Consider the following 23,810-nt stretch of genomic DNA (forward strand, 5'->3'; position numbering starts at 1 on the left):
CTATTACAAAAACCAAAAACCGATCATGCAATGGCCAAGAAATCCATATTCTCTGAATGCTAAACTCCAACCTAACCATAAGAAGCCAGTGCTGTAATCATTGAATTTTTGAGGATTATTAATATCTCATGAGATGTAGGTGGAAATGAAATGATTTTATACCACCTTTTACATGGAAATCTCAATTACAGAGATTAAAAAAGACCGGTGCTAGGTTGGGCATAATACGGTCACAATCTTAACACATGGGAAAACAATGCAGCTTGCTTAATGGACTGTAATGGAGTGGCTTCAATAAAGAAGCAGATGTGACTTGTTTAGAAATCAGAATATGGGCTCCAGCCTTGCTTCAAAGATTAAAAATGGTTGCTAGGAGCAGAATTGTATAGCTTGGCTGAGAGTCAGCTTGGGTTACAGCTCGTCTTTTAAGAATTTGGAAATTCTCAGTGCAAAAGGAGAGAGCCTGCTTGTGTAGTGGTTAAGGCACCAGGCTACCAACTGGGAGATTGGGAGTTCTAGTCCCACATTAGACTGACTTTGGGCCAGTCACTCTCCTTCAGACTTAGGAAGGAGGCAATGGCAAACCACTCCCAAAAGGTTTTGTCAAGAAAACGGCAAGGATTAATCCCAGACAGTCATCAGGAATCAACACTGACTTGTAGGCATCTCCCCAATCCCCCCAAATCCTGTGCTTAGCCAAATTTAGTTGGTCATGAAAAACTAAGTGGGGTTGGACCTAACTACTCCGTGGATGGGGAATTACTGGGAGATGCTAGGATCGTGGGGCTAGATTACATGATGATGAGATGATGATGATGATGATAGTAGTGTCATCTTAGAAGAAGACAGATTGTTGCCAAGATAGTTATAGGGGCATCTCCAAGAATCAGGGTTGTCTTGAAGGTTTACCTAGTATAAGAAAGACCGATACTCCTTGTTTCAAATAGAAAAGAACCTGTATGCAATTCTGTTGAAAATATCTAGTATTTTCATGGCAAATGTCAGCATCTCTAAAATGAGTAGGTACTTAGGATGGGTCTTGGAGCTATTAGCACGAAGGAATTAATATTCAAGAAGCTGTCCCCGTTCTTCGGCAAGTTTGGCCAAAGAGGAGAAGGAATGCTTGGAGAATTTCTCCTTAGAAGGATCCTGTCCCACTTTATTCAGACCACTGCTTTGTTAAACAGAACACTGCTCTACAGAGATGCTCTGCTTTTGTAGCTGGGCACAACGTGTGCCCAAGCCAAGCCAATGGCAGTTTGAGAAACAACAGTGACTAAAGTACCATTGAGCGAAGCTTCCACTGTTTTGTATTATTGCAGACCCCTTACTGACCTCCCTGTTTTGGGGGGGGGTTGCCCATTTGCGAAACTTATTCATCTGTAGGTCTACTTCTGGCTTGGGACTTTGCCCGTGCTCACTGGGCTTTGGGAATTAGCCATTGTTCTCAACTCGCCTTTTAGCAGTTGGATGGGGAAACAGCATCAGTGCTGCTGGTGTGAGGGTGGTGTGTTTTTGGGGGGAGGGGGGGAGGCTATTTAGACAGTGCTTTCGCAGGATACCACGAGAGTTGCCACTAAAATCTCTCTTTCCTTCCCTGTGCAGCAGCTAAAAGTTTACTGAACAAGAAGGCGGATGGCGTGAAGGTAAATATCTCTCTGGGCTTTAGTGGGACATTCCATGAAAGAAAAAAAACAGGGAAAGAGATTCCAGCTTGTGCTGTATTAACAGGAGAGATTGTTCTGCTCTGGGTCCATGATCGTTTTCAGAAACTCAATTAGCAAAACGGTAATTTCTAAATGGTAGAAATTAAAGTACTCTTCTATTCGCCACAAGTTAAAATTCTCTGAAAGGAGAGACCAATCTCTTCCAAAGCATTAGCTTTACGTAATTGCTAGGTAAATCATGAAGCGATGCACCCTTTAAATCCTTGATATGGATTGTCTGAATGAAAAGAGCTTTGTATTCATTCATTCATTGACGAAAATGTGTATGTTTGATACAGCCTCAGACGAACAGCACCAAAGGCAGCACCGGAGTTACCAGCCCAAAAGCGACCCTTCCACCCGCCACACTGGTACAGTTTTCCTTCTATTTTCCTTATGTTTTTACACAAAAAAAAAATGATTTCCCTGTGGTTTTGCTGATGTAGTTGCTCCTTAATGCTTGCTGATACAACTGTACATGATTTAAGATGACTTCAACTCTACGTTCTTTCTCTAACTTATCGGTTACTGTTGTGGATCCATGAATTCTTTCGTGCTGACCTTAAATTAAAACATTTAAGATTGAACTGTATTCTAGGCAGAAAAGTCAACTGAGTGGGGTCGTGTGTGTGTGTGTGTGTGTGTGTGTGTGTGTGTGTGTGTGTATGTGTGTGTGTGTGTAAAGTTTTTTAGACAGACCGGTCTGATTGATTACACCTTGGCATTTTGACTGATATATAAAATTTTTCTTTGCCCACTAATTTTTTCAGTATAAAAAGTATTAAAAGAGGTCAAGGGATGGAGACAGCAGATTTAAATTAAATTGTATGAATCCAAAACAGCACATGGAATTGTCCAGAAAAGAATAGAGCACATCTACATCATACATACACTAGAAAGGTAACAGAATGTTACAAATGCAGGAAATGGACTGTTATAATTGATCAAAATAACAAGGCTGAACTTCTTTTCTTACAGAACAAACTCTGAGACCCATATTCAATGTTTACAGCCCATTTATCTTTGACAGCTTTCTTTGTAATTATTTAATTTAAAATTAGACTTTGAACTGGTTCTCACGATGAAAAATGTTGTTTTCCATTTATTTGGTTTTTATGAGCTAAAAGAGGCAATTTGAAATGCTGTCATCATATGATAAATGCTATTTTCAGAGTATTGATAGGTAGCGATCATTTCCCAAGCTATATGGACAGCCATTTGTCCAAAATGGTATAGGGTTTCCTGCCTCAGCAGGTGGTTGGACTAGATGACCTCCAAGGTCCTTCCAACGTTACTACTACTACTACTACCACTACTACTACTACTACTACTATTATTATTATTATTGTTTTTATATCAGTCATTGGCCCTTCCTTTCAAAGAGAAAGTATTAACTGAGTAAGATGACACACATATAGTCAATTTAAGTAGTTTATATTAGGAAAGATTCCAGAGAATAAACTTAGTAAGACTCTGGAAGTTTTTTTTCCCCTCAGCATAGAAGCATCCTTGATGATAATATATGTTGGGACAGTGTGGCAGGAACTACCAATCCCTTCTGTGATCAAGGGGAACAAATATTTGCCTTCCAAAGAAACAGGGTTGAAAACTGCCTTTGATTGAGCAAAATGGATTGTTTTGTTTTGTTTTCCCAGCCCAATTCTCCAGTTGTCTATTAAGCAAGAGTTTGGCTTTGTTGAAGGCAAGGAAGCCAACCCTCCAGAGATTTCAATAGCTAGAGCCCTATGTGGCATATTAAATATTACAGAGCGGCTGGTGAAGAACGCATCAATTCAGAATTTGCCAGTGGGGGCAAAAAACACAGGGTTGGTTAGATCTTGAAAAGAGATGTGAAACCTACATTTGTGGGTTGTTGGTTTTTTGTTTTTTTTGCCTTCATTTGCTCCCGCATCCCCTCCCCAGCTGATATTCCCACCCATGGTTCCAACCTCTTCAGATGGGAATTTACTTTCATCTGCAACCCTCAAACATACGGTAGTTTTTTGTTCAGTTCCTCTCAGTGGCAGTCAAGATGCTTTGCTTTTATTGCTGGTTCTGAATAGCCTCTTAAATGCGGAGTGCTGGTGCCCGTGTCAGTAGGTAATCCGTGAGCCCAGAAACCTGCCTTTTTATGAACTCATTCTTCAACATCCCCAACCCCTCGCATAAAAAGAACTGTTGAGCTGCACCAAGCTTGCACAGTGAGGACTCTAGCTGTTAAGTCCAATCACACGAGCCATTATAGTAATTCATATTCTGCCCGGAATGTTTAGTAGGTTTGCACAAACTGGATTGTAGCTATCAGCCGTAGAAAGAGGTGTTCTTGCTTTCACAATTATCTAAAAATGACTGAACTAGGATCCGTTGCTTTAGATTTTTGGTTCAGCACGTCCTTTCATAGCTGTTGTTGTTCTAAGACACAGTGCGGCACAAATGTATTTTAATTACCCTCCAAATTGCTAGTGAGTTTAGGATCAAGCCTATTTTGAAAATACCTTATCACCAAAGCAGGAACCAAGGAAGTTGTTTTAACAGCCCAAATTAATTGTTTATCTAACTGAGATGGGACAACCATTTGTCTGAAATGGTTGAGGGTTTCCTGCATGGGCAGGGAGTTGGACTAGAAGTCTTCCAAGATCCCTTTCAAATCTGTTACTCTGTTGACCTCGTGTTGACGGTTCAGCATCAGCCTTCTCCAATCCGATCTCCTTCAAATGCATTGGGTCTACAACAGTGGGTTCTCAACCTTTTTAATGCTGCGACCCCCAACTGGTCGTACGTCAAGGACTACTCAACCGGTCGTAAGTCGAGGACTTCTCAACTGGTGCAGCACCGTTTGCAGAATGGGACTTTTGGCAGGCTCAGCAGGGCAGAGACAGCCTGGACAATTCCTATTGGCTTTTGAAAGCCAACAGAATTAGACTCTATTCAAGAGAGTCTATTCTATTGGCTTTCAAAAGCCAATAGAATAAAAGGGAGTAGCACAGCTAAGGAAAAGGGGGGGGTGGAAATGGCAGACTGCGTTGTTTGGCGACCCCCGTGAAATGGTCTTTCAACCCCAAATGGGGTCCCGGCCCACAGGTTGAGAACCACTGGTCTACAATACCCCTGATGCCCAGCCTGCCTGAAATTCTTCAACTTGGAGAAGACAGCTGAACAATGATTTGATAGGATTTTTCAAAGGTTCCCAGCAAAGAAGATTCTTTTGCATCTCCAGTTACCTGCTCATTTAACTGGAAATACCAAAGACTGAATTTGGAAGATCCTGCACCAAAGCATGCATTATTTACTATTTAGTTATTTCAAAGCTTGATTAATGTGCATATATTTCTTCTCTTTCCCCATTTTATTCACACCACACCTTTAAGCATATTTAGCACCAGGTCATAAATTGGCCACACATTCACATTCATTGTTACTAAAGTAGGTAGAGATATATGTGTGGATAATTCATAAGACCACATCAAATACATGACAAATAGATTTTCTGACAGTTTCTCAGCTTTGAAATGGTTCTTATTCTCCCAAGCTCTCCTCTCTTAAATCACCTGGTAGAAAGATATTTTAACGGTCGTGTAAAAAAAAAAAAAAAGGGGGAGAGACCTGTCTCTCATTCTTACATGTTAGCTAGTCCTGCCAAATTCACTTTACCACCCTGCCTACATCACGCCATAAAAGTCTTGTCCATATCCATGCAAACTGAACACATGAGTTTAGTGCCCTAGAATTACCTGTTTCCAGGTAAGTACATCTTAAAAGTGTCAGAAAAACACCGAAGATTTGTAAAACAATGTATGTTGTGGAAGGTAAGTTCTCAGCTACCAAAACCTTTGCTCAGCTATCTCCAGAATTATATTGGATGGACATTTCATACCCCATACCTCTTGCTAAGCCCTCTGTTGTGTACCAAGCACCTATGGGTAAGAGATCTAAACTACAGGATCATCACGGAATGCGTCCATGACGTGGGATAGAGATTGGCTTTTAACTTAAAAATCCAGAGCATAGCACAAATCTGAGAAACGTGGTCAGAGGACCTTCTGCTCTTCTTTTGCTTCTTTTTTCCCTCCTTCCATCTTCAGTGGAACCTGCGTTGACCACCCAGGTAGGAGATATGGTTGCTGCTCCCGACTCCCAGTTTTTTCTCTGTTCTCTGGCCATGCTCCCTATTGCGCAACGGCTTGAACATAGATACTTCTGCTTGCCCTCTCCATTTCCAAGTGGGTCACAGCAATCTTCTCATGGGGTCCGAATATGATTTTTTGGTTTCATTCATGGAAAATCCAGTTTTGATTCTTCTCTTCCTGATTTATTCTGCCACTTTTTGTTTGTTAATCATTTGCCTTTTGCTGAACTAATTGCCTTTTGCTTTTTTTCCCTTCCATTTTGTTCCCCTGCCCTGCTTTTATGTGGGTCTTGGTCTTTTTCCTCCCCCCCTCCCTTTTCCCTTTTTTTCATATTTTTTATCATCATTTTCTGCTCCATCTCCTCTTCCAATTATTGCCTCTCTATTTTTTTTTTAATTTCTTCCTCTTCTTCTTTGTTCTGTTCTTCTTTGGTTCATCTTTCCTTCTTCTGTAGGAACCTCAAACCACCGTTATCCATAACCCAGTGGACAGCATTAAGGTACTGCTGCCTGTCTTTCCTTCTCCTCAGTTTTGCCCTTTTTGTTATCTTGGATAAAAATTGACTTTTTTTCTGCTCCTTGCCTTGCTGTGTAATTTCACCTCTGGGGACAGACCGTAGGCTCAGATTGTGCATTTTTTTCCCTATGCCTGAAACCCTGCAAACGCTGGCCTGTAATTAAAGGGAGGGGGAAGAGGGTTGCCCTTTGAGGTGTTACAGAAAGCACAAAGTTACAACTGCAGCACTGTTTTTGAAAGGTCTGGCCTTCTTGAAGAATCACAAATATTGGACTTTCTACTAAATGGGGAGGAAGGTGAAGAATTTCCATGACTCTCTTGCTGGTGGTATGTTCCCTACATTTTGCTCCAGGTCTTTGACAAAGAGGCTGAGGAAGGTGGTCCAGACCGAACAGATGGAATTGAGGGAAAGAAGTTGATAGTCACTTGTCACCTGGAACTAGCTCTTCTGGAGGATGGGATTGTCCTTCAACCCTGTTTTCTCCTGTTCTGGTCCTAGATGTGTTGAGACCTGCTAGTTTGGGTTACTGCAGTCTCCACGCAGGTTGAGAATCCCAGATGGGGAAGAACTCCAGATGGGGGAAGCAACCTTCCCCATCTGGGGTTCTCAGTCTGTGTGGAGACTCCAGTATTCCCAGAAGTCTCAACTGAGCTTTTTTGCGCTGGGGGATAGGATGGGGAAGAAAGCCTCAACTCTGACCCCAGAGCTCCTTAATGCTCAAGTGAAAGAACGCAGCCAGGCAGACCAAAGAGAGACAACCCAAGAGGCTGGACGGTCTGAGGACCAGCATAGTTGCGCCATGTCACAATCATTCATTATCCGTCCCGGCCTTCACTTCTACCCAGACCTGCATTTTTTTAACCCATTCTTTGCTGCAGGGGCTTTAATTTTTTATCATGTTTATGCTACCTCTTCAAGCCCATTCACTCAGTGCATCTGACATAGCCTTAAGAAGGGAACCAGTTGGATTTCTTTTTTTTGGTGGGTTGGCCAATTTGCTTTTTGTTTTTAAAAGGTTAAATCTCATAAGAGGCTGGTCAAGGAAACTGTATTAGTATCCCCGTTTATTTATCTTTTCTTCTGGACAGTATATTTCCTGGTTTAGATGGATTTTAAGAAAAAAAGGATAATGTTTTTCTAATTATACAACTTATTTGGTTTTTTTTTTAGAGGAAGTAAAACTGTAAGTCTGGGGACTGGTACCCATATATCAAATTGTATTGGGATGAGGAATCTGGGGTGATTATGTTGAATGTGGGGTTTTGATTTTCTTCCAACTGGGCAATAAATGGAGGCTACTAAGGTCTTCTGTTCATATTAACAATTATTTCTAGAATATATTCTTTTCTGCTACAAATGTTTGGGGAGGAAAATCTTCTTATGTTAAAAACGTAGCTTTTTCATCCTGAGGGAGAGCAACCATTTTCTTTGAGGTGTCACAGAAAACTGAACTGTTTTAAAATATTATCATAATGTTAAATCTACTCTGTTTTTGACAAATGAGATAGGTGGTTTGTGTTAAAAAAAAAAACTTGTGAAGATATCACATTTGCTGCTTTTATTCATTTGCTTCCCCCCCCCCCAGAAAACTGCAGGGACTCCCAGCAATCTCCAAGAATTAGACACAATTGAACAGAAGGGGGGAGATTATTAATTAATTAATGTTAATTAATATGATGCACATTTTTATCAAAGTTAAACTAATCATTCTGTTTGGAACTTGAAATTTTTAAATTAATTGTAATAGTACGAGAAGGATAAGATTCTATGTTATGCAGACCCCTTAATCTAACCAATTGCATTCATTTCCAACTAAACCTTACTTTTAGGAACAGTAGTAATATTTATCCTCAGACCAACTCCACACCTCAAAGGATATCATGCTGTAAATCAATGTTTCTCAACCTCCACAACTTTAGCGTAGCTGGCTGGGAAATTCTGGGTGTTCTAATCCTCACATCTTAAAAGTTGCTGAAGCTGAGAAACTCTGCTACAGATCACTCAGACAGTCTGACAAGTCTTAATTCTAGAATAACATTCTTTGTTGAGAAATGAGAACATTCTCATAGTTATGAGTCTGGCCATAATTCTGCAAACAAGAGTAAATTTATGTCACGACAGATGCTGCAGTAGTAAATGGGGTCTGACACAGCTAGATATAATTATCTCAAGTCTAGGTTCACCCATATGTGGAAGCAAATGGCAGTTGTGCATTTTTTTTCCCTTGTGGTTTACAGTTGATCCACACTGCAACACTAAAAAATGGGACTTAACAGCTCAATTCTGCATGAGAAGTCTCTATCAATCTTACCAGTGATCAGATTTGAGTTTTTTCTTTCTTAAGAAGCAAGAAAAACAAAGCCAACCGCAATTCTGTTTTTTAAGTTGGTATACTTCGTGAACCATCTCCCTAGTTTACTTGGGGCAGATACTTCTATATTGATTAATATGGCTATTTATTGTCATATGAAAAAAGTTTTGAGTGTCTCACGGTTTCTTTTCTGATTTATCCAGATTCTCTGGTCTCAAATTGTACATCTTCACCTTCTCCTCAAGCATCTGTTTCTGGCCAGAGCTGCTAACCTTTTGCTTTCTTTTTCTCCTCCTCCTCTGTATGTCTCCACAGGAATCATCCGACAGCACAAACACCACCATAGAGGATGAGGACACAAAAGGTAACAGATTTAAGGAGTTGGCCCACAGGTCAAAGGCTTGACATCTGTAGAGTTAATTATTCTGCTTGCATACTCCTGATTATCTGCACGCTTGACCATAAATGGAATATTGTAAGCCATAGCAATTTACCTAGGAGAAATGGAAAAATGCAGACTCCATTTTAGACCATGGCTAGAAAGGAAGTTGTGGGCAAATGGAACGCAGATGTGCATGTTCTCGCTTGTTTGATGAATCCTGGCTTATTGTGTGAAGGTGTTGTACCCCAATGCTTGCAGGCTGTTGACTCTTGGTGATGACAGTCAAGCTTCATGGATACTTGAGAAATGTTGTCTGTGTGAAATCTGTAATCTGCCCTAATTACGGGTGTTTTATTATAAGTGGTAATGCAAGTCTAGACTCAAAAGCCTATCCAACCTAACCCATGCTTAACACACCTCTTTTCGAATAACACATTTAAAGAAATTAATAAGCAAGATAGAATGAGTCAGTTCTGCCCTACTAGAAGGAAGAGCAGAAAGCAATATGAAGCTTTTGTAATGCTTAAGACACTGTATATTTCGCTCCATGAAAAGAAGCTGAATAGTGTGATTCCCCTTCCAGTCATGATGCCACCAGTATTGCCCACAGGATCTACAGGACAGGTGCCACGAAGGTATAACTTCTGGGTTCAACAAGATGACATAATTTGACAGAGGGGAAAAAAGGAACACACCCTCGCTGCTAGATCTAGCAGGGTGAGCACAGATGATGGGACATAAGCAGTCTTGCAAATAGCTTGGTTCTGTGCTGTGTAGGGGTTTTATAAGCACTAACCATCACCTTCCGTTTCACCCAGAAGCCTACTGGGACATAGGGAAGTTCACAGAGTGGCGGTGTTATACGAATGCATAAGAAACATCAAAAACTGCCCACACTGTTGTATTCTGGACAAAATGTAGCTTCCAAATGCTCTTCAATGGCAGTTTCATGAAGAGTGTGTTACTGTAATCCAAACAGCGGGTAATTAGGATGCGGGTCATTGTGAGCAAGGCCTTCTGGTCCAGGAATGGGCACAAACGGTGCACAAGTCAACCAGTGCAAAACTTTTTGACAGTATAGATATCTTTATGTTGGAAGAGAAAGGAAGGTTGGATTTGTATTGTTTGGGTTCAAAATCTTCTCTCTCTCTCTCTCTCTCTCTCTCTCTCTCTCTCTCTCTCTCTCACACACACACACACACACACACACTCTCTCTCACACACACACACACACACACACTGGGGGAGATAGCACTCTTTCAGAGTAACCTTCAGCTTTCTCTGCAGTCCAACAGATAGCTGTACTTCCTGCATATGCCTTTGTCACCAAATAACTTTTGTTTTGAAGCATAACCTTTTATATTTTGTCAAGCTGAGGTCCAGATCAGTTGCGGCGGGGGGGGGGGGAGGGTGGATTCCTGCTGCATTATTAGGCTCGAATTTTGTTCCTTGACTGATGAAGGTTAATTTGTGTAAGCGCAGTTCTGCTGCAATGGATGGCATGTGGATGTATGGTCGTATACGTATGCTAGACTGGGCTTGTGTTTTCTAGAAAGACGAATTAAGAACTCAGTCAGCTTGCACTTCCAAGAGAAAAAAACGTGGGTGCGTGTCTAGGTACATGGCTTCTAGTGCTATCGACAAAAAGGCAGAGGAGACATTTTGAAGCCTAAGAGATGATAGGAGAACACACAAGGATCGCCCTAATAGAAGAACACAAACGGACCACCCTCAGGGAAAGCTTTGTCATAGGCCTTTGCCTCTTGTAACCTTTCACAAATGAGGGATGAAGATGACATGATACAAGTCTCGTCTGAAAGCTCTGAGGTTTCCGAAAAAGTAATGTGTATTCTCTTCTATCATTCACTTTCTTCATAAATTGTTCAAAGTATAAGCGCCAGGATAGAGTTAGGAAATATGTAATGCCCTGATGCTTAAACGATTGGTCCCAGATCAACGTGATCAATAGACATAAGTTTAGAATCTAAGAATAACTAAGCTGAGTCTTAATCACATCCTATGTTGCTGCTCAGATACCTCATAAAGAATCAGAATCCATCTTTATTACAGTTACAGACCAGCACAAAAGTGAAACATGAAAATAAATACATTCTCTAGAAACTGTAAGAAAATAACTAGGCAAAGTATTAATATCAATAAGGATCTTTAGTTCTTTATGTGTTTTTTTCCTCCCTTATTACCATTGCACCAGCACAAAATTTTGCTACTGCACACGTGGCTGGATTTGAATCCTGAAGGAGATGGTCTCACGTCGGAGTTATCTGTTCTCCCTAGAAATCTCTCTAACAGGGAGAATGTACGTTGTCTTGATGTCCCTGTAGAATCTGCAGCGCAATAGGACATGTGAGATATCTTCAACTTCCCCATTGCCACACGTACACATTCGTTCAGCTATTGGGGTTTTATCATAAGCGCCCTGCAAGGAGTGCTGAGGGGAGGATATTAAGTCTGGCTCTTTAAAAAAAATGCTATTCTACTCTTAGGTAGTCAGGCCTTTCAGATACCTTGGCTGGTTTCCACGCACCCCATTTAATCTGATTTCTACTGTGGAGAGATATCCTGTTCTACTTGGAATTCCATGTTTCTTATTGTACTTGGCTTGATTGTCGCCTCAGGATACTAAAAACAGTGGGGAAAGTCCACAGAAGGTCAGCTTATGCTCTATCGCCTGTTTCCAGGGAGAGAGAAAGTTGTCTTTTAGGACTAAAGGGATCAAGTCCTTTGGGAAGAATTGGATTTTCAACCAGTACAAATACCTTATAAAAAGTCCCTGCCCAGGACATGAATATAATCAAACCTTTCCTGCTTGTCACACCTGGAAATATGTTGTCTGTGTATCTTAATCCCATTTCCCCATTTTTTTTTCTTTCTATTAAAATACATCTTACTTTCCCATTCTATGTCTCTTATTTTGTTTTTTGTTTTTTTCCTTTTATCAAAGGTGTCACTGTTCTTTGGATTTTTTTTCTTCTTCTTTCTGTCTTTATGGTGTTTCTGTTTCTTTTTCTACTCTTTCACATTCTCCCCAGTTAAAAGCACTGATAATGAGCTTGTAAAAAGTCAAGTGAATTCAGGATCTGCCCCTGAACCTCCTCCCAGCCTACAGACATCTGTCATCTCATCTGCTGCTGCTGCAATCACGGCTGCTTGTAAGTTGCAAGGCCCCAATGTTTGTTTCTCTGTTAATTTATCTGTTTGGAAGATTTATAGGGCTGCCCATCTTAAGCAACTCTGGGTGGCTTATGGTAAGATGTTCCCCCATTAGACCTTCCATTGAAGCCTTAAGCCATGGTTTTCATTCAGCTCTAGCCACAAGCTTGATTTCCTGTTATCTGAATGAACCTACTTGAACCTTTAATTCTTCCTTTTTGAAGAATTAAAGAATAGCTCAACAACATCCCACTCTGGATGGACCTTTATATTTGAGCTATGGCTAGTTTGAATAACGATTTTGCCAATTAATCTTCAGTTCTATCTGGTCCTCAAATCATGGCTCCTGAATTCAGCTTCACGTTGCCTGTAAATATTTTAACCAAAAGAAAAAAGAAAAAATAGAAGCTGGGTCCCCTAATCTGGCTTGCAAACTTGGTAGAAGTCCAAATCCCTGGGCCTCATATAGGCTCAGCCATATAGAAGAATGATTATAAAAAACCAGGATATCCTCAAGTTGAACTTAGACTATGTTCTTTCAACTTAGCCCCTATTCGTGTCCATGTAACTTAAGTCATTTGCTTTAGTGATGCTAGTAGAAATTGATTTAGAAAGCCATAACTAGGCAGATTAAACACACTTTGTGCATTGGATTCATTGGCAGTTAAAGTATTCTTTGCATCTTTGAGTCATCTTTTCAGATTTTTTTTCTACCTCACTGTTACTTTTTGTTGTCCTTCCTTTATCTTCTCTCTTTCTTTCCCTCTCTTCCTCCCTCCCTGCCTTTCTCATTTGTCCTGTCTCAGCCTCCAAGCTCTCTGATGTATTAGGCCTGGTGAAAAAGGGATCAGGTACCCCTGTGGCTGAAGACCCAACAAATTCTTCACCCTGCATATTACCAGCTATTGCAAGCCCTCTCCCTCCCCAGTGTAAGTAGTGTGTGAGAGCTAGGGTGTGCATTCAACAACTACGTAGCTGAAAAAGAGTGTTGCTGGAAAGTATTTGTGGCTTGTTATTAAACCAGGTCTTACATTGCTTTCATGAAACCTAATGAATACATTCTTGGCTTGGATTTCATTAGCAAAGATTGTATGATCTATTGGAAAGTCCTGCAACGTAATAATGCCAAACGATGCTAAATCAAAAGGTCTACAGTGTGATTCATTTTTTTTAACCTCAGCAGGAAAACAAATATTCATGCAACAAATTAAAATAATTAGTCCCAGTAATGGAAAATTCTTGTGGTTGTAGAGATGGAATAAGAAATAATTCATAATAACAACAGGCTGAAATTCTGGATTTGCACAAAGCTAGAGAATTCTAGAGCATCTGAAAAGGATACCAAACATAGATAAAACATATGATGAGTGGTTCAAGAACTGGGTATGTCTAGTCTAATGAAAAGTAGGACTAGGGGTGACTTGCTAGCAGTCTTCCAGTATTTGAGAGGCTGGGACCAACCCATTCTCCAAAGTACCTGAATGTTGGACAAGAAACAATGGGTGGAAACTTATCAAGGAGAGAAGCAACCTAGAATTAAGAAGGAATTCCCTGACAGTGCAAACAATTAAACAGTGGAACTGCTTGCCTCCAGAAGTTGTGGATGCTCTATCATTGGAAGTTTTTAAGAAGAGATTGGAGAGCCATTTGTCCAGAATGGTATAAGGTCTCCTGTTTGAGCACAGGGTTGGACTAGAAGACCTCTAAGTTCCTTTCTCTTATACTGTAATTGTAACTGTTACTGCTCTTGTCCTGATGCGGTTCTCTAATATTTTTCAACTCAACATTTTAGAGATTTTCTTCCCTTCCCTACTCTTATTTTTTGCCCCAGTTGCCTAGTTCTCTGCTGTACGAGGCCAAGTGAAATAGAATTCTCTGAAGCAGAAAAACCAAACATTTCTATCATTTTACCTTTCTCACCTTTCATTGTTGCAACTCCCATTCCTCTCCAATGCAAGTAGATTTCTGAGAACAGCCCAGTAGGAACTGCTCTAAAGAACTAGCTTTTCTTGCTTTTTATGGGAGAACATTCCTTGAATGTTGGAATACTCAGTCAGTAAAGTACACTGAAAGGATTGATGGGTTGATTTGTACACATGCTAGGAACCTCATCAGCATTTGTTCCATGTTTATTATACAACTCATGTAATTCTTGGTGCAAAAGAGTCTTCCACAAAGAATTCAGGACTGCACCTAGATGTCAGTTCACAAAAGCAACAAATACAATTATTTGCACACCAAATGAAAAGAAGACTTGAGCGCCCCTAATTCATCAGTGATCATTTTGTACAACTTAGACTCTGATTAACGCCTTAAACATGCAAACATATGAGGACAGACACTTGCTGCTTCATTGCTTGAGCAATGTCCTTCCTTCAATGGAGTGCTTTCTTTAATCTGTCCTCCTGTTTCAATTTTTCCCATCTCTGTGGGTTTTCATATGTATGTATGTATGTACGTATGTTTTCTGAGGTTTTCGCGGGTGTTTGTATGTAGGTCTTTGGTTGTTCGGGTTTTCTCCCGCGTAAAATTGGAAGTGTCTTGGCGACGTTTCGACGAAGTCCCATTTGTCATCTTCAGGCTGGTGTTTTCAGCTTCGTGCTTCGAGGAGCACGAAGCTGAAAACACCAGCCTGAAGATAACGAATGGGACTTTGTTGGAACGTCGCCAAGACACTTCCAATTTTACGCGGGAGAAAACCCGAACAACCAAAGACCTACATATATATATACACACATACATACATATAGTTTCTTCATTTTTTTCTCTTCCTCATCTCACCCTAGCTGCTAAACTATCTGATGTCTTAGGCATGGTGAAAAGGGGTTCTGGACCCCCAGATGCTGAAGACCCAAAGCCTTCCATTACTCTGCCTAACCCATCCACGGTTGTTGCTAATCCTCTTCCTCTCCCGTGTAAGTAGCAGAGGTATCCCTTGCCTCTAAAAAATGGCATGTCACAACTTTGCAAAATCCCTCCGGCTTTTGGAACGGGACAATTTGCCACAGCCAACTCACCACGGCCAAGTCGCTGTGGGACAACTTGCCGTGGAACAATTCAGCAAATCAATTTAATTATTTAAAATGATTTACACATTATTTTAATTTTTGTCATTCACCTTTCATTCTATCCCTCCTTTGCCGTCCTTTCCTTAATGATTCTATTCCACCATTTCTTCGATATTAGTTTAACTCTGGTTCTGCGATGAGTTGGCTGCAGTGAGTTCTCCTAGAGACCCCTGGCTTTGCACCTTCCTCTCTTCTAAATAAACTTCTTGTGTTTAAAGAGGAGTAGTTTCCCTCAGTGCAGTTGCACAATGTCAAGAGGGGCTATTCTCCTAAACATTCTGCCACTACGTGGAGGGATTCTCCCACATTTAATTTCTGTTTTGTTGGTTGCCTTTTGCTTTTTGTTTTCTCATTTCCCCCCCCCCCTTCCCTTTTTCTCATCTACTGCCAACACAGCTGCCAAACTCTGTGATGTGTTAGGCATGGTGAAAGGGGGCTCTGCGCCCCCCAAAAGTGAAGAGCCAAAGACCTCCAGCCCCCTTCCTGGACCACCTTCTATTGTCACCAATCCTCTTTCTCCCTCGTGTAAGTAGTGAAATATCCCTGGGATTTCTCTGTTACAGTTCCTGCAATTGACATGAGCCCTTTGTGGGTTTATTTAAAAAAAAAAAAAAACAGTGGGAACTGTCTTCTCTCATTGATCTCCCCTTTAAGAAATTATTGTTGATTTTCTGTGACTTGTCTTTGATGTAACTCAGTCCTGCTGAGCTTATCCCTCATAACCCACAAGCAGCACAACTCAAATCATGCAGAACTCTTATTCCAGAGGCTTCCACCAAAAGCTGTGGGTAATCTCTAGCTTCTGGAGGTTTTTGGCAAGGTCAAATTGCTTGAGTTGATGCCAACTCAAAAACTGATAGGGAAGGTGAGGGAACGAACACATTGATCAAGGCTGAAATGCTTCCGAAGAAGTGGAAAGTTACTCCATTGGGGATTATTCTCTAGCAAGAATTTGTACCTGGTGAAGTAATTTGTGCTTGGTGATGCTCTAATAAATCAGGAGGAAAAGACAGGTTTCTAGCTGGTTCTCAGAATTAATAATTTATCTTGTGAAATAGGTCAACTTCGTTTCAGCCAGAGATCTTCCTAATAACTGTAATACAGAATCAGAGATGGAAAATGTTTAAGTTGGGCTTTCTTATTTATTCATGGATAGAATGGGCAAAAAAATTGCAACTCTGGGAAGCATGCAATAGATGATGATGATGAACATCAGTTAAAAGACATATAATAGGCAATCAGAAACTCATATTCACATCCCTCTCCAAAAGGGAAACTCCAATCATCCAAAGCCCGAGGGAAACGCCATGTTTTATTGCCTTTCTGAAGATCAACTAGCCATACTTTTGAGAGAAGGACAACAAGAGGTCATTGAAGGGTGCAGGTGCCACAATAAAAAAAGAGGATAACCTGTAAGTGTAGCTGGAAGCCTATAAGAAATCAGTTTAGATTGTGGTGTAGGGTGGTTACAGGGACATATATTCATAAAATAAGGGGTCAGGTTAAGACGGATGGGGAACTATGGCCCTTTTATGACTTGTGGACTTCAACTTCCAGAATTCCTCAGTCATAAAGGGGCCATAGTTGGCCCAGAGGAAGAGAGAAAGGCTTTTGGAGGAGTTGGTGGTGGTGGTAGTGTGCTCCAGGGGTGAAAAGAAGCAAGGCCTCTTTAAGGAAAAGGTGGAAGAGACAGGATCAGAGAAAGGAAAGGAGGTAAGGTTGTCGTGCAGGAATACAAACTAATTTGAGGACTAATCCACATGGAGCTCCATTTCCATCTGTCCTGTTTGCCATCGTTCACTCCCCAGAGACTAAAATGGACAATCTGAAACTTGAGTTTGGCCATGAATAAGGAGTGTATATCGGAGATGGTGTGACCCTTTGAGAGCTATATGCAATGAAATTTCATTTTGATGTATGCCAATTGGTGTACATTCAATGTGACAATAAAGTTGTTGTTATCATCATCATCATCATCATCATCATCATCATCATCATCATCTCTGGGTTAAGACCAGCTTACCTAGAAAGTACTAAGCCTGAATAAATCACATATTATCTTGAAGATTCCTTTCCCCACATCACTGCTTTGTTTTAATTTGTTTATTTTATGATTACCTCCATGCCTTCTTTCATCTGTCTTGTGCCAGCCTCGAAATTGTCTGATGTCCTAAGCATGGTGAAAAGGGGCTCTGGAGCCCCAGAAGCTGAGGGGCCACACCCTGCTGTCACCCAGTTTTTCCCATTTCCACCCATTGCTAGTCCTCTTCCTTCAGATCGTAAGTAGCGCATGTGGTCTCTGATAGCCAACAGCTCATCCCAGCTTGATCTATTCAGACTTGAAAGAACATTCGGTTCTTGTTACGACACTGTAGGTGTGAAATAACAGCCTAACGCTTATTGCCATGTGCCTTTGCTTGAATGTTAAAGCTTCACTCGCTTGCTCTAAGTAGAGGCTGAGAAGGTGGGATACATGTGCATGAGAGAACTGGATTGTGCAGACTGCATAGTATGCAGATGGCTTGTGAAAAAGTGGTCTTGGCGCGAAAGATGTGTTGTGCTTGTATCAAATACTTTAACCTAGAAGGTGCTGACAAGTGTTCTATGATCAGTGGCTCTAACCATGTGCAGATGTTGAACTCAAGCTTCTCTTAATGCTAGCAGGCACTGGTGAAAACTGATAGGTTGGATCTACTTGGAAGGGTAGATGTTGGCCAGTAACATCTGAAGAAGTCCATGTTATGTCTACGTTCCATGTTTCCATATTATCTGCACATGTTGCCTCTGCATTTGGAATGGCACCAGGTCAATTTCCCCGCCTTTATTCACTATGTTTAATTCATTCTATTCTCTTTGTCCCTTGGAAAAGCAGAATTCTACTTTTTTTTTTCCCAACTGCAATACCAACAGCCCAGAAGACATATTACTTATACTGTAGCCATGACCTTATTTCTTGCAGCCCGTGCAACTTCAACTTAGGCAAAAATGGGAATGGTGGGAGGAGAGCCAAGATGGCTCCAGTCCAACAGGTGGTTAGCTGTGCTTATTATTATTATTATTATTTTAATGCATAAGCTACCTTTCCTCCAAAGCTCAAAGCAACTTAATGGCGAGATAGGTTGGGCTAAAAGCGAATGACTGGGCCATAGCCACCTGGTGAACCTTTAAAGCAGTGGTTCTCAACCTGTGGGTCGGGACTCCATTTGGGGTCGAATGACCATTTCACGGGGGTTGCCAAACAAGGCTGTCCTCCATTTTTTCCCCCTTTTCTTTGGCCACGCCCCTGGCACCTGGTGATGTATAAGTGGTTGGGGGTCACCACAACATGGGGAACTGTATTATGGGGTTGCGGCATTAGAAAGGTTGAGAACCACTGCTTTAAAGCATGGGGGTCCAAGCTTGGCAACTGTTAAGACTTGTGAACTTCAAATCCCAGAATATCCCAGCCAGCAGGACTGGGGAATTCTGGGAGTTGAAGTCCACAGATCTTAAAGTTACCAAGGTTGGACACCCCTGCTTTTGAGGTTGACATGACCTTGGGTTTCCATATTCCTGATCCAATTGTTGACTTGGAATACATCCTATTTGTATGGAGCTTACTTCCAGATACATGTGCATAGGATTTCAGTCTCTAACCTCAGTGCTCGTTTTTTGTTTTTGTTTTTTTAAATGGAATGATCTTTTTGACTGTCTCTTTGTGCAAAATGGGACAGACCAGGATTGAGTATTCACTTAATGAAAAAAAAAAGGAAAAAAATTGATAAGGTCCCTTGAGTAGGCCAACTGTGGAAACAAAAGACACTCTGGAAATTTTCTAAAGTAAATAGATGTGTTAAAAAAAGGAAACATTTGTCCTTTGTGAAGCAGCAGCAGCACAAGAAGAAATAGTTATGTCAGTCAAAGATAACTGTGGACTAATCTGTCATATCATTTAGAATTGAGCAATATTTGGGGACAATTCTTTGCAGAATGGGAATTATTGCTCCGTGAAGCTTGTAATTGTGACTCAGATAAGGCTTATGGTGCTAAGGAAAAGGGTCACTGTTTCCCCTTACCCCTTTTTATCCATTTAATTTATCCCAGGAGTGAGTCATCCATATGTAGTAACTTGTAAGGCAAAATCTATCAATTCTCGGATTTTACTGGATCCATCTGAATCATATTTTAGTCTTGCTAATATATCAGAAATCAGTCCATGTTTGTTCAAGGTACAGTTATTTTGGGGTAATTTCATGTTTTCTAAGTGAGTTTTCTCACAGTATATCCATGGACAATTAGTTCTTTTAGCCTTGCATTCTTCTTAACAGCAAGAATTGTTAAGTCACAGTTGACTATTTTAAACTCAAGAGAATCCAGAAAGTTGGAATCAGTTGATAATAAAATACAGAGCCAAATACTGTTGCTCATTTGCATAGCAGCTCTCTTTGTTCATAGGCTTAGTTAATTTGAGAAACAAAAGTTAGCATCTCCATGCAGAAATGGATGGAGTTGGATCCACTGATTCACTTAACAATCACCATAAACATTGTCATATAATTGGGCTTGACTTGATTTACAACTGCAATATATTGTGATGGACATTCCAGTCCTAATTCTGGTCATACGTCAAGGATTATACCTGTAATAACATATCACTCAGACCCACAATTGGGTCTCCTACTGGATGAGGTTTGGTAGAGGTTCTTACTTGCAAGACATTTTTTAGATTACTTACTCTCTCCTTGTGGCTTCTGGCCCTCTAAGATACAGACACAATTAAGATCCAAACTGTTTTGAGGAGAAGTCTAGAGAAGAATGGAATTTATTGTTCAGGTAAGGAGGGTTGAAGGCTACATCCTTGCTAACCAACCACGAAATGGATTTTCAGTCCATGTGAAGACAGAAGTTTCCAAACTTCTTTAGGTTCCAAGGATTTAGGCAGGACTGTTAACCAGAAATCTAATGTTTCTGTTGACAGTCTTGAGGGAGCATATTTGGCTATGTCATCATTGCCTGTGCAGGCCTCCGAGGTCATGGTAAGTTCCTTGGGAAACACCTAATATCCCTGAGATAACACTTCATGTCTTTGGAAGACCTCCAAGGGCAGTGGGTAGCTATTTCTGTATTTATCTTGGTAAATACCTTGGTAACGCCACACTTGGAATACCGCATCCAGTTTTGGTCACCACAATGTAAAAAAGATGTTGAGACTCTAGAAAGAGTACAGAGAAGAGCAACAAAGATGATCAGGGGACTGGAGGCTAAAACATATAAGGAACGGTTGCTGGAATTAGGGATGTCTAGTTTAACGAAGAGAAGGATGGGGGGGGACAGGATAGCAGTGTTCCAATATCTCAGGGGTTGCCCCAAAGAAGAGGGAGTCAAGCTATTCTCCAAAGCACCTGAGGGTAAGACAAGAAGCAAGGGATGGAAACTAATTAAGGAGAGAAGCAACCTAGAAATAAAGAGAAGTTTTCTGACAGAACAATTAATCAGTGGAACAACTTGCTTCCAGAAGTTGTGAATGCTCCAAGACTAGAAGTTTTTAAGAAGAGACTGGACAGTTAGTTGTCCGAAATGGTATAAGGTTTCCTGCCTGAACAGGGGGTTGGACTAGAAGACCTCCAAGATCCCTTTCTACTTTATTGTTGTTGCTGCTGTTGTTATTATTATTATCTAGAGTGTGCCAGCTTGTCTGGGTAGGGAGTTCCAGTGCTTCTGAGTGATGTAGTAAACAATGCAGCAAACATATAAATATGGGTATCAAAATGTACTCAGGGTCTGTCTTTATTCAGCTGAATAAACACATAAAGCTTTAAAGGCAAATACCTGGACTCTCTCTATTCATACTGAGCCACACCTGAAACCTGGCAAGACAAGACAGGTGACATCATTTCTGCCACTAGAGTGTTTGTTTATTCATAGCACTTGCTTTAATTGAGTTACTTCTGTACATTGTAACTTCCTGCATCTCCCTGTGCGTGCTGGTTTCAGAGATATCTGGAGATTCAATCCACATCATTGTAAGTGGACAATAGATTTCTCTGTGGAAAAAGGAATGCCTTGATCTTTGAGGCAAAGGTGGAATCTTATAATGTGATGGAAGCTGGCAATAGGTTATGGTTCCCTAAGTTGTATGGTTGCAATAAAATCAGTTCTGCTCACTCTGGTCCATAAGTTTAGGATTTACTTCTTTTCTATGGTGGAAAGCTAGTTTAGGATGTACATATATGGTGGAAATATCTGTGCACCTCCTTTTGGAGGGAGTCAGTGTCTTTTAGACCCATGGTTAGTCTTTTCCATATTCTTTTAATGTGGCACCCAATTCTGAAGGTGCATGTCCATACTACTAGTAAGATGAGACTTATTAATATCAATCCACCTTTTCTCCAAGAAGCTCGTATGCTTACCTTAGTTTAACCCTCATAACTATCATTTGCAGTAGGCTGGTCTCCAAACAATTGGTCCACTGTTTCTTAAAGAGCTTCATGGTCAACCAGAGTTCTGAATTGCGTTCTCCCTGATTTAACTCCAACTCTATTCTTGGTTAGATCAGGACTGCAGACAATCACTAAATGGCAGCAAAGATCTAGCATGTTTTCTTCCCCTTTGCTGCTTTCTAGTGATGGTTCAGGTTTTTGAGGCCTAAATATAGTAACATTGCCCTTAGGATGCAAAAGAATAGTAGGAATGGAGCATGGCAAGGCAGTGTCTTTCTGCTTTCTGCTTGACATGAAAGATATTCACTCTGGATCATATTTGGCTAATTTCCCCATCTGTTTTCTCTGATTCTTTTTTTTAACCTAGCCCGCAAACAGGAAATAATCAAGATAACGGAGCAGCTGATAGAGGCTGTGAACAATGGCGATTTTGAGGCCTATGCGTGAGTAGGCTGAGTGTGAGATCTTACAGGGGTCCTGATCTCGTAGCTCACTATTTTATATGCAGTTTTATATGTATTGCTGTTTATTGATGTAAGCCCTTCATCAATAAGTTAAATTTGTTGCTGTGCTATTTACTATGTCCATAATAGGCCCATACCATTAATAAGTCAACTTCAGACTACACAACAGTATGCAAACTTTTCATTTCAATAGTTATGCTTGCCTATTTTAAAACAATACTGCGTTTTTATATGCAAGTATCTTAATGCCTGTAACCTGCTTCCCTGCCTGACCAGGTGGGACGGGCTGATATAATGGGTAAAGGGCCCTTCTGCAGGTAACCTGGCCCCATGCCATCAAAAGGGTTTAAAGTACACCACCAACACCTTGAATTGAATTTGGAAGCAAACCGGCACCCAATGCCGTTTGCACAGCAAAGCTGTTACATGCAATTTTGGGGAGTGCCCAAAATTGCTCATGTAGCTACATTCTTTGACGTTTGTTATAATGGCCTGTGTCAACACGGGACTTCCCTTTGACTTTTATTCTACCTAGAAAGCAGCAATTTTATGCTTGTAAAAGTTCTCTGTTGATGCTTTATGCATCAGAGTTTCACTGTGTCAGTTCATTTGCATTTTTCTCTGTCTGGCCTGCTAGTAAATTGGATTTGCTAAATTTGAAATTTTGTCTATGGGTCAGATTTAAGTGGGCTCAACTTCAAAGGTTCAGATTGAAATGTCCCCTTCCAGCTTTCTGCTGTTATAATCCTCTGGGTTATTTAACAGTTCAGTCATGTCTCTTTTAGCTGCGCAGACACACTTGATATAGTTTTGTGATGCACATTCATTAGCTAATTTCTCATTAGCCTTGGGCCATCTGTTTATGTTTGGGTAGAAAAGGGGAGCAGTATAATCCTGTGAGTATCTAGACCTGTTCTTGCGTGGAACTCATTCAGATGCTGTGCAAAATTTCTGAAAAGTTAGATGCTAAAAATCTAAGAAGCTTAAAAGTTATTTTCCCTTCCAAAAGAGCGAAAAAATGAAAACCCTCTTAATCTAAATTATCACGTTCTCTTTCTCCCTAGAAAAATATGTGATCCAGGTCTAACTTCGTTTGAGCCTGAAGCGCTGGGCAATCTCGTTGAAGGGATGGACTTCCACAGATTTTACTTTGAAAACTGTGAGTACAGCATTGTCTAATAGAAAAGCGAGCAATGCAGTGTTGTGGCCCCTTAACATCCCCGACACGCCTGGGCTCCAAATTTCTGCCTCCCTTTTTCTTTGTTTCTGAACACATTTCGAAGCAAAACTAGAGCCTTGATGGTTGAGCCTGGTGGAAGCTCATGATGCACTCTCCATCCCATAGTAAACACAGTCTCCCCACCAAAATTTGTGTTCAACTTTAAAGAGCAAAAGGGTGCCCAAATGTCCTTGCAAAAACACTACACTGAACTGAACCAAACAAGCTAAGAGAGAAAAGTATTTCTTCTTCCCTGTTCTGGTCCTTCCTTTTATCAATGAAGATTTGTCTTCTTTGGTCTCCTTCCTTAGACCAGCTGTCCAAATTAGATTCCGCCTGCCCTACCAGGTCAATTTTATCTAGGACACCCTGTTGCCAGCAAATAAAACAGACATAAAAGCAAAAGAGAGAGAGAGAGAGAGAGAG

At 40.8% G+C, this 23,810-nt stretch overlaps 1 protein-coding gene across 15 annotated transcripts in view; it reads left to right on the forward strand.

Moving 5' to 3' along the window:
- CAMK2B (calcium/calmodulin dependent protein kinase II beta) overlaps positions 1 to 23,810 on the forward strand; it is a 174,908-nt gene that overhangs the window by 141,494 nt on the left and 9,604 nt on the right. For 5 of the 15 annotated variants that reach the window (XM_039356424.1, XM_039356418.1, XM_039356423.1 and 2 more), the window contains 10 exons: positions 1,606 to 1,646; positions 2,006 to 2,077; positions 8,977 to 9,025; positions 12,094 to 12,213; positions 13,021 to 13,143; positions 15,001 to 15,129; positions 15,679 to 15,807; positions 17,433 to 17,561; positions 22,069 to 22,144; positions 23,230 to 23,324. In XM_039356424.1, the coding sequence (XP_039212358.1) occupies positions 1,606 to 1,646; positions 2,006 to 2,077; positions 8,977 to 9,025; positions 12,094 to 12,213; positions 13,021 to 13,143; positions 15,001 to 15,129; positions 15,679 to 15,807; positions 17,433 to 17,561; positions 22,069 to 22,144; positions 23,230 to 23,324 (963 nt within the window). Of the gene's footprint in view, positions 1 to 1,605; positions 1,647 to 2,005; positions 2,078 to 6,287; positions 6,333 to 8,976; positions 9,026 to 12,093; positions 12,214 to 13,020; positions 13,144 to 15,000; positions 15,130 to 15,678; positions 15,808 to 17,432; positions 17,562 to 22,068; positions 22,145 to 23,229; positions 23,325 to 23,810 lie in introns of all 15 variants that reach the window. The other 10 variants (XM_039356421.1, XM_039356425.1, XM_039356420.1 and 7 more) reach the window with 6 other exon arrangements.

Source organism: Crotalus tigris, unplaced genomic scaffold, assembly GCF_016545835.1.
Source record: "Crotalus tigris isolate CLP2741 ecotype Arizona unplaced genomic scaffold, ASM1654583v1 scf7180000018825.4774228, whole genome shotgun sequence".
Classification (NCBI taxonomy): domain Eukaryota; kingdom Metazoa; phylum Chordata; class Lepidosauria; order Squamata; family Viperidae; genus Crotalus; species Crotalus tigris.